The sequence below is a fragment of the Mytilus edulis genome, chromosome 7 (assembly GCF_963676685.1).
Source record: "Mytilus edulis chromosome 7, xbMytEdul2.2, whole genome shotgun sequence".
NCBI lineage: Eukaryota > Metazoa > Mollusca > Bivalvia > Mytilida > Mytilidae > Mytilus > Mytilus edulis.
The window spans coordinates 30792640-30804513 of record NC_092350.1 but is presented as its reverse complement, the minus strand read 5'-3'; the positions used below and the strand labels follow the sequence as shown (position 1 = coordinate 30804513).

At 31.4% G+C, this 11874-nt stretch overlaps 1 protein-coding gene across 1 annotated transcript; it reads right to left on the bottom strand.

Moving 5' to 3' along the window:
- Positions 1–6836: 6836 nt before the first annotated feature.
- On the bottom strand, positions 6837–10281 carry LOC139481239 (fatty acid-binding protein 1-like). The gene is made up of 4 exons (XM_071264414.1): positions 9953–10281; positions 9096–9271; positions 8056–8172; positions 6837–7255 (listed from the first exon to the last, which is right to left on the bottom strand). The coding sequence occupies exons 1-4, from the start codon at positions 10026–10028 to the stop codon at positions 7202–7204; spliced, it is 423 nt and encodes a 140-aa protein (XP_071120515.1). The 5' UTR covers positions 10029–10281; the 3' UTR covers positions 6837–7201.
- Between the last annotated feature and the right edge of the window lie 1593 nt (positions 10282–11874).

Below are 11874 nucleotides of genomic sequence, written 5' to 3'. Positions count from 1 at the left end.
TTGTCAAACTGCTATATAACCAGTTAATTTTTCTGACAAAACGGTTGGTTCAAATTTTTTGAAATTTTTATATTTCTGTTAAAGGTTCAAATTAAATACTTTGTCAAAATTTTATCCAAATTAAACGAACCACATTGATTTTAGTGAAAGTGTTCGGTACCACCTTAATCCTAATTCCTCAGCATCATCCAATTGTTTTTTTTTCTTGTATTACTTAATCATCTGTTGTTTACAAATCATTCTAAAGAAGTAAATGGAAAGGAGCGAATGCAGCTACATTTGGTTGTATTAAAATTTAATTCATTTTATTCCGTTTAGTTCCTTTTCTACATATGTGCAGAGGAGAACTGCAGGTGTCAGTGTCCACATCTAAACGTCAAGCATTTGTCACCAATATGAGTACATCGCAATCCGTTACTGTTTCAACACCCAGGGGGGTTTCATGTCTTTATTCTTAAACAATTTGTTTTCTTCTCTTTTTTAGCAATGCATCACTCTTTACTGTCCTTATCTTTTATTTTGTATTCTGTATCTCCATCCAGATTCTCGTGTATACCATGAGGGTACGGATTGGGGTGTGTGTTTATTTCTGTATTCTTTAAATGGTTATGTTACTTTTCTCTACATTTTATTTATCTTACCCATTATTTTTTCTCTATTCTTTATATTTAGGCATCCCAATATACTGATGTTTAGTTACATTACGACGTTAATCTCTGATTTATATACTGGTTACCAATGTAGATGACAAATTGGTGTCATTCATGACAATTAAACAGAATCCACATGATATATGCGACCATTCTCGGATAAAATCAATTTTACTTTGATTTAACACTTTTTGAAACCATTTTTATCAATTTTTAATATCCATTGCCTACATTGTTATTGTTCATGTGTTTTGTTCCGTATATTTTATATTCCATTGCTCATGTTTTGTTTCCGTATATATTTTATGTTCCATTGCTCAAGTGTTGTTTCCGTATATTTTAGCCGCTCGTCTTGAGCCTACCAAATGAACACACCATAAAGTAATAAAATTATACTTTTATTGTCATTCATAACTCTTAACAGACTAATTAACAGACTGAGTTTTATACATCCGACCCATTAACAGACCAGGTTTTTAATAAAGATTGATTTATGTCACCAAAATACAGATTTTCGTGTAGATTTTTCACAAAATGATATCAATTTGGTTAACACTCATAATGCCTGTCTTTTTTCGATGTTCAAAATATTGCATGCAAGTAAATTCAACCCCAAGTGTCATTTTGTGTACATTTTGTGTGTGTAAAATGTGTATAAATTTACTGATGAGTAATTTGCCTTTTCATTTTATAGATCGTACATAGAAGCTAGAAAAATAATAATTACACCACTGGATTCAGTACATTGAATAGTTTTGTCAGACATAAATATTTTTTATGATAAACATATATTTAAAAGGTTATACAATGAAACATTCTGAGTTTTCAATGATTTTCTCGATAACACCTGATTAACAGACTTTAGCCAACCCGATTAACAGACCCACTGCCGATATAGCCGCATACTCAATATAGATTAACCGACCAATCTCTCGGTAAGCCGAGTGTCGGCCGTGAATAATACATTTTGACCTCAATACCACTGTTAATTTGGTTGATTAATAAAAATTAAAAAAATAGATTTAGTTAAAATTAACAAATTTGAATTACAGTATTTCACGGCCGACACTCGGCTAACCGAAAGATTGGTCGGTTAATCTATATTGAGTATGCGGCTATATCGGCGGTTGGTCTGTTAATCGGGTTGGCTAAAGTCTGTTAATCAGGTGTTATCGAGAAAATCATTGAAAGTTCAGCATGTTTCATTGTATAACTTTTTAAATATATTTTTATCATAAAAAATATTCATGTCTAACAAAACAATTTAATGTACTGAATCCAGTGGTGTAATTATTATTTTTCTAGCTTCAATGTACGATCTATAAAATGAAAAGGCGGGTTACTCATCAGTAAATTTATACACATCTTACACACACAAACTGTACACAAAATGATACGTTGGTTGAATTTACGTGCATGCAATATTTTGAACATCGAGAAAAGACAGGCATTATGTTTGTTAACCATAAAGAAATCATTGTGTGAAAAATCTTCACGAAAATCTGTATTTTGGTGACATAAATCAATCTTTATTTAAAACCTGGTCTGTTAATGGGTCGGATGTATAAAACCCAGGCTGTTAACTGGTCTGTTAAGAGTTATGAATGGCAATGAAACCGTTTTATCGCAAAGGTTTGCATTATAACGCAAAAGGTTTGCGTTGTAACGCAAATATAGGACGAAATTTTTTTTTAAAATGTGTTGCGCTAATTCGCTTCCGTAGGATACTGTTGCACAGTATTATCAATTTTATTTTACTCAGGAACATCTCATTCTTAACTTTTTCTATAGGAAAATATAAAGGTAGCAAAAATACCTGTGGCTAAATTACTCTTAACTGACACAATTTCAATTGTCCAACCCATTAACAGACTTTATTCCCATAATGTTCACTAAAACGTGGTAATATTCACTTTTTATTACAATTATGAAATATTTACCAATGTAAATTTATGTTTTAGAACTAAAGTACTATTTTGTGTCCTTTAAATGATATCTAAAATTGTTTGTTCCGACTTTTATTAAAAAAAATGCTATGCGTATAAGCATAAATACTACATACTTGCGCGACGCCTTTTGATTTTACTGAAAACTGCGTAGACTATGAAATGTTTTTACAAGTGGAAAATGTTCTATGATAGATATCATTTTGTCAGACAGTTTTCTTTTTTTTGATTTGGTTCTTATAATAAGCCAGAGTTTAACATTAAATTGTGCGTTTTACTCTTAACAGACGTATAACCAACCCGATTAACAGACCAATCTCCCATATAGCCGCATACTCAATATAGATTAACCGACCAATCTCTCGGTTAGCCGAGTGTCGGCCGTGTATTTATCATGAGCCTTTGGTAACCGTTTTAAAGCATAAGACGTCTATCAGAGCGGGTTTCTTCTCATGTAGAATATAACACAAAGTTCTGGTTATACAAAGTCTAATGAACAAATTTCTGCTTCCTTTAACCATGACAGAGACATATAATACAAATTGTATTATTAGATGTCTCTGACCATAATAACCATTCAAATTTCCTGATAATTCTTTTATAAATTAATTAGATTATTGTATGAAACGCACACCATTTGAGAACTTGCCATTTACGCGATATCCGATATGTTTGTCTGTGTTATTAATTCATAGTGCTGCTGTATACACAGATAATGATACCAAAATATGAAAATACATCGGCAATGGTTCGCCGTATGAATATTGTTTGTTTTGATGTGTTTATCATGTTTATATGTGTGTTAAAGACTTTACAGAAACAATAAAAGCAATTTATAATAATATAAAGGCCAGGGAATAATTAATACATTTTCTCTCACGGTCATAAAACTTTCGAGCATGATTTTTGTACTCAGACTCGAAAAATCTACCAATCAAATTGCTGGATTTCATGTTTCGAGCATGATTTTTGTGCTCCGAGCACTGAGCAAAGTTTTATGCCTTCAAGGCTTGGTCGTCGAACAATCTATCATTCTTGGTATTTTGTTTTATCTTAAATAAGTACTGCCCAGTTACCTAGCATTTTTGTAGTGAAAAATACCCCCCCCCCCCCAAAAAAAAAATCCCATTTAAGAAGGGAAAAATCAAGTGAGAGAGAGCATTCAGATTTATTTATGAGGATTTTGATAGCTCATATGAAGATGGAAAAAATTAAGAGAGAGCCTTCAGATTTCATTAATGAGGACTATGATAACTTGTATGAAGATCACTGAATCTTTTACACAAGGCAAAACTTCCATATCTTAAAGTCAGAAGATTTAATTTAATTATAGGAGCAATATTAACCTTTCAAATTATACACAAAGATGGTTTGAATAAAATAGAAAAAAAAAACAAGTCTTAAATTTCCTTCAGATATAGAAATATTATAGTTGAACAGCACAAGGAAAAAACAACAAGCTATTGGTATTATTTTCAACACACATCTAAAGGCAAAATTATTGAATGAACTATAGCTGACTATGCGGTATGGGCTTTGTTCATTGTTTAATAATTTAATTTTGGATGTAACGCGTCTTCTGATTGGCTGACGTTATTTTGTTATGAGCCCATAGACATAATTTAGTCCTGTGACTGTGACGTCATCAACGTTTTTTCATGGTTTTCTACGGTTTAGAATTAAATTATAAGAAATGACTGTAATATTTTTTTCTGTCTATTCGAAAATCAAATAACATAAATAATGTGGTGCACACTGTTAAATAACCCGCTACGCGCGTTATTCAGTGTGCACCAAATTTTTTATGTTATTTCTTCATAGACAGAAAAAATATTACAGTCATTCCTTAAATGTTTTGAAAGGACTTAAATGCGCCAAAAAAAATAATAGACTTTCGCGGAATTCTATTTTATTTTTATTTTGTTGATTTCTCCGAGCTCTTGTGCATTTACTGCTTTTTATTATACGCCTGTCGTCTTTTAGACGGGACGTATTATGGTATACCGTTGTCCGTCCGTCTGCCCGTCCGTTCGTCCGTCCGTCCGTCCGTCGTCCACACTTCGGACAATAACTCAAAAACACTTTCACCAATTTCCATGAAACTTAAAAGTGAATTGTTTATATCTATTGACGTAAGCTCCCTTTCGTTTTTTTTTAATTTCAGATTTTAAGTTTTGGATTTATGGGGCTTTATTCATAAAAAAGGGGGGATTTTCAACACTTCGGACAATAACTCAAAAAGGCTTTCACCAATGTCCATGAAACTTTGGTGAATTGTTTATATCTATTGATGTAAGCTCCCTTTCAATTTTTATAAATTTCAGATTTTAAGTTTTGGATTTATGGGGCTTTATTCATAAAAAAAGGGGGATTTTCAACACTTCGGACAATAACTCAAAAAGGCTTTCACCAATGTCCATGAAACTTTGGTGAATTGTTTATATCTATTGATGTAAGCTCCCTTTCAATTTTTATAAATTTCAGATTTTACATTTCCGTGTTATGAATTTTTATACTTAAAAAAGGGGGGATTTTCCAATTTTGGGACAATAACTAACACTTTCACAAAATTTTATGTAACTTTGATAAATTGTTTATATCTATTGACATAAGCTCCCTTTTTATTTTTATAAATTTTAGATTTTACGTTTTCTTAAGTAATGAATTTTTATACTTAAAAAAGGGGGATTTTATGAAACTTTGGTGAATATATTAATGTAACATCCCTTTTGATTTGTATATATATTTCTAGTTGATCATATAAATTCATTTAAAGCATAAAAGACAACTTAAAAGAGCAACGGGCGTATCATGCGCTAAAGCGCAGCCCTTTATTATGCATCCGAATAAGAAGAAGTTATTTTGTCTTTTTTAATTGCCCTTTTTAAATCAATAAAATCGGCAAAGGGTCTGCAAATAGGTTCCAATACATGTAGATTTACGTGGGAAGTATATTGTAACAGCCATTATTATGTATATCTCTGAGTCTGCGCTAAGTATAGATATATCGAGAATTTTATCACAGTGTTGTTTACAAAGCGAAAGAAGCACGTCATATTAGAATAAAATATAAAAAATTCCATGATGGTTTATACTAAGAAAAGCATCTAAATGTCATTTTGAAAGAAGGTAAACTAAATGATACAGATTTTAAAATAAATATGAAAATATACTTCTTGATAAAGTGCATGATTTCAGATTTTTTCAAACTGCAGCTCATAGAAGGTAATAAGACTTTTTTCAAATATTTTTTCACGAATACGAGATATTTGGTCTATATTTCATATTTATAGAATATAAGTGTGTTTTTCATTTATTGTTGTTTGAATTGTTTCATAGTTGTCAATTTGGGGTCCTTTAATATATTTGTTTAAAGCTCAGTTTAGTATGGGTTTTGGTCATAGTTGAAGGCAGTGACCTGTAATAGTTAACTTATCTGCCATCTGATCTCTGGTGAAGAGCTATCGTTGGCAATCATGCCACATCTTCTTATTTGTAAATAAATAGTATCAATTTCTTTCGTGAAACTTTCGGCTTTTATGTTAATTCATCTAGAATGGGACATCTCAACGTGAAAGCAAATGAAAGATAAACTTATCTAACCACTACAACAAGGACCGTTTCACTGGTAGTAGTACAGTTATCATGTCGTACATACAAGAAAGTCTATTTGGAATTAAGAAAAAAAAAATGGAAATGTGTCCTTATATTATTCTATAGATATAAGTGTGTAGTGGTCCTTAAAGTATGTTAAAAGTAAAGGGAATTTATATACATAATATATAATGTACTTTTAAAAGAAATCGTACTCAGGTTAACGTTGTCGTTGGTTCATATCTGTCATATTTGTTTTTTTCGTAAATTGTTTTGTCATTAATTAAGCCGGGTTTTTTTTTCTTTTGAATTGTTTCACATTTTTTATGTCGGGGCTTGTATGGCGACTATACGGTTAGTCCAAATAATTATGACATCTTGAAAGGCTATTTTATTTTGTTTGTTTTGGTGCCTTTAAATACTGCGACACGCGTCAAAGCAAAAATGAAATAGCCTTTCAAGACGTCATAATTATTTGGACTACTATACGGCAAGTTTTTTCTCCATTGTTGAAGGCTTTGCGGTAGCCTATAATTGCTAACTACCACTGCATGGTTGATAGTTGTTTCATAAGCAATAGTACCACATCTCACACTGATTGGTTTTTGTATGATTATGAATTATGATAATCAAAGAAAAAAACGTAGAACTTAGATGATGTTTATTCTACAGTATGTAAATGCCAGTAAGTTAACTGAACTGCATAAATTACTATCATGCCTGGTGTTCCGTACCCTTTGTTTTACTTTTTATCAGTAATTGGTTCTTCTATAGAATTTATTACAACTATGTTGACTATTGTCTGGCAGTGCTCTGTACTGCGATCATCTATTCAGTCCAGTTCAGCAGGTTTTTTTTGGTTTTGCAGGCATTTAATATAAATGCATAAAACAAACTACAATGTTGGTTTACCAGAAGTAAAATGCAGAAAATAAAATCAATGTATTAACTATTTTAAAGAAGCGTTTATAAAGTATATTCATCCACGCTGATGTTCAGTCTTTCCGCCCATTAAACTTTTGAAAACTCCATTGTCATTTTAGTGCCACAAGGTAACTCTGCTGTCTGAAATAAAGAATCACTTGAAATACAAAATGAACGATTTTCTCGCTTTCCATCTAAAAGTTTACTTTAAAGTAATACCTGTATATCGATAAGATGAATGCTTAACCAGGAGTCCGATATTTCAAAGTCTGAATGAAAGCGTGGTAAGTTAGGTTGGTTCATATTTAAAAAAAAAACTGTAGTGATATTTTTAATCTTGTCACTTTTCGGAATTTAAACTGCATATTTTGCAAATAAAATGGTGTAAATGCATACATGTTCTCTTTGCTTTAAGACGAAGAAAAATGATACATCTACTCATTTCCATCTTTGTCTTATCTGCCATAAGAAAAGCGTATACATATGCTTATATCCCAATTAAAAGTAAACAAAAAAGTGTTGTTGTTTCACTAGGATCGGGTATGTCAGATATTTTAATGTGTAAGTGCCTTCTTCGCATGAGACCGACAGTGAAAATAGCTGTTGATTGACCAAACTTTATATTTCTTTTTTTCATGCAAAGAGCAAAAAAGAGCAGTGGTTTCTTTTTTTTATTGTGTGTTTTTGTTGTTGTTGTTGAGCATAGTGATATTAATCCTCTTACATGTTTACCTTCACAATAAATATATTTAGACGATTAGACGATCCAGTGTGCTATCTTAATCATTAAACTAACATGTACTTGGATATTTAAACTGATGATATATATATGATAGTGTGCTAAGGTGTCTTCATTCAGCCTGTTATGCAATGTTATGTCATGTCTATAATTGTATCATGCATAACCACCATTATTACTGATGTTACAAACTAATTTGTACCTCTATTATTTTATTTCCTCCTTGGATTTCTCTTGTCATTTTCATCTCTTTCCAGTCCATCATCTCCGATTTGTTTACCTCTACCATTTTTGTATCCGACTCGACGGTAATTGTGAACTGAAAAACAAATTCATATCAGTTTTACAATTCTAATGAAAATATGTAGATATATTGAGGGATAAATGGACTCTAACATGTTACAATTTTTGAGTGGACAAATTGAACGTGGAAGGCCATAAAAATCCTAGACATTTAAACAGGTGTAAAACAATCTAAGGAGTTTTAAAATCCTTTTGTTTAAACCCGCCACATTCTGTGTGTGCCTGTCCCAAGTCAGGAGCCTGTGATTAAGTGGTTGTCGTTTGTTACTGCGTAACATATTTATATTTCGTTCATTAATCTGTACATAAATTCGACCGTTTGTTTTCTCGTTTGAATTTTTTACATTTGTGATTTCAGGCCCTTTGATAGATGACGATGCGGTATGGGTTTTGCACATTGTTGGAGGCCTTACGGTGACATATAATTGATAATTTCTGTGTCATTTGGTCTTTTGTTGTGGATTTACTCATTGACAATCGTATACCACATCTTCTTTCTCTAGGGAGAGGCATCTGAAAGCATCATCTTGTATTGCCTTTTGCCTTACCAGTACATTGGACAAATTCACGAAAACTCTATCTACTGTATAGTGGTGTAAAGAAAAATTTCAATAAACGTTTATTGATATGCATGTAGTAGTATCATGTCATATTAACATATTGATTTTTCTGAACTTTTGTGTATTTAATTTTCAAATATTCAATAACTCGGCTATGTTTGAATTTGAAATTGTAAGTAATTATACAAACTTCTCGTCTAGTAATCAATCATCCTATTTAACTATCATAATCTGGATCTAGAAACGAATATTCTTGAAATTGTCAGTTTAACTGAACTAATGATAAAAAGGGGGAAGGGGGGAGGGGGGGGGGGGGTAAGTTTACGTCCAATACGTTATATACTATTAATATGCAGATAACTATATATAATCAAATAACCTTCGCTGCTTTTCCCCAAGGGTCAGTCGTTGATACTTCTTCTCCAGATTTAAATTTATAAACTTTATCTGGACCAGCACTAGTTTTTACGTCACAAAGCATGAAATCGCCATCTTTTTTGAATTCCATTTCAGTGGTGGCAGTACGGAATTTCTCCACTAAGTCGTCTGGAATGCCTGAAAATCAAAATTTTGATTACATGTATTTTACATGATGTTCATATACAAAAATGTTTGATTGGATGTTTAATTTTGTTTTTATACACACAGCGGGTAGTTATATAGGAGAAACTGAAGTCACTGCGGTTAACCGCTTGCATTCGATGAGTATAAGTTATAGTATGTGTATAATTAGTATGAATTTCCTAAATTGATCCTTCAGTTGTCTTGTTTTTCGACTTCATGACTACAGAGTTGATCATTGTACTAAGTGGATGTCAATAAGATATGTAAACTTTTCAGTAAATATACTCTCATAGCTTTTCTTCAAATATAAAAGAGTAACGAATAATTTTTTTACCCAGTAAGCTACAAATGGTGAGTGAATAAGCATCTATCAACGACCTCTTTCTAAGGAAATAAGAAAACTGCATATTGCAGACATTTAAAAAGTCACTCATTGAAAATCAAATTCCTATCCAATCCTAAATGCGAAATATTAATTAGTATGCAAGATGGTTCACTCAATTATCTAAATCTTCTTTAATTTTTATAGCAAAAACTGGTATTGTTATCCGTGTAAACAAGTCTCCTTTTATTTATTAATTTCTTTCTTCTTTCTATTCGTTTGTTTAGTTTATAAACATGGAAAAAAATAGTATCAAGACGTAACCTATGATATATATTGTTTTGACTAACCTGACGCTTTTGCAAAGGCATCATAATTTGTGTATGAGCTTCCATCTCCTTTCCATTTTCCGATAAATTGTGCCATTTTTTTAATAACGTTGTAGGAAAAATAAAACACACAGACTGAAAGCTTGTCAAAAACTAGAACGCTTTCGTTTTACGAAAACCTGTTACAAATAGCAATTATAAACCCTTTATGTAAATTAAATTGTAGCTGAAATACAAATATTTACTCTAAACTGTCAATATTCGTCCGTTTACATAGATATTGTTGGTGAATCAATGACCAATAAATATAAATCCTTTATTTATACAAATCACCAAGCTATACCTGTACTAGTTAAATATAGGTTGATATCCCATATTGTATGGGTACAAGGACACGTACTTAATGAAAAATATGTATTGAAAAGTTGTTTGGGTTCTTTAAAATGCTGCTTGTGCGATACATGTTTATTGCCAATCAATAACAATATAAATTTCGGAAAAAGCATAATTTATAGAGATATGTCATACTCTTAATATACTAGTTTTATTGTGCATTGTAAATTATACCAAAGTTGTACCGAAAATTCCCAGCTAGCCTCAAGACACGCCAACCCACACTTATATACTAGCATTATTTTATTCATTTGACTCGGGTATGTCTCTTATTGGATTGGCATTATCCCTAAAACATCGAAACTTATATAGGGTCACCATATACAATCATAAACAGTACTAAAAAGCCAAATCACAAAACTGCTCAAACTAAAATGAGGGAAATTCAAAACGGAAAGTCCCTAATCAAATGGCAAAATCAAATGTTCAAACACATCAAACGAATGGATAACAACTGTCATATTGTATCATTTAAGTCATGGACTGACTGACATATCACCAGCGATTTGCTGTTGCGGGTGATCGTAACGAAAAACAAATAGGGAATAATTTTCATTAGATTTACTAGAGACCAACAATACACAAGAAAATGTATGTAATGCACAAGTGGTCTCATTAGCAATACTACCACCTCGTCGTATTTTTTTATAATAAAAATTCAAACGGGTTTAAACACAAGCCGACAATGGCAGTTTTTAAAAAGTTTTACATTACAAACTAGGTAACAGATTTGTTTATATATATAAAAAAGAAGTTCATTGCATAATTATTCTCCATCAATCAAACGAAAATTATATCAATTTTGAAGAAAAAACTTTGCATTCATAATTGGAGATTTGATGATTTTGTAAAGAGCTGACCCCTTTTTATCCATTAATATTTCAGATAATAACGAAATAGATAAATCGTTATTTTTTTCGATTTTTGATTTTAAGTTTTATAGCAGCTGTAGCAGTATTGGACAAAAATCTGTGACGTGACCAATAAATAGTTACTTGACCTTAGTATAATACTTTGCGTACTATCATTATATATACATTTTAGCCTGCGGATTTCATTTTCAATATTTGTGGACTAGTAAACTATTAAAAGTACTTTGATCTTGTATAATATATGTGTAAGTAAGATTAAATAAAAATTATGTAATTTTCGGTATTCAAATACAGCAGTTCTTCTTATGTACAGGAGGTAGATTTAACAATGTTTGCCGAATAAACAAACTCTTACATAATTTCTTCACTGTGTAAATTTAATTCAGTTTTAAAGACACAGCTAACGATTGTTTAAAAAAGGAATATATTTATAAGCTTTAAAATAGACTGTAATATAATAACTCAATATGTTGTTATTTAATTGGGGATAAACTGACACATGTTCCATTTAAAGTACGACTTCTCAATGCTCTTCAACTTCGTACTTTATTTGGCTTTTTAAACTTTTTTGGATTCGAACGTCACTGATGAGTCTTTTGTAGACGAAACGCGCGTCTGGCGTATACTAAATTTAGTCCTGGTATCTATGATGAGTTTATTTAATACCGATAATCGTGT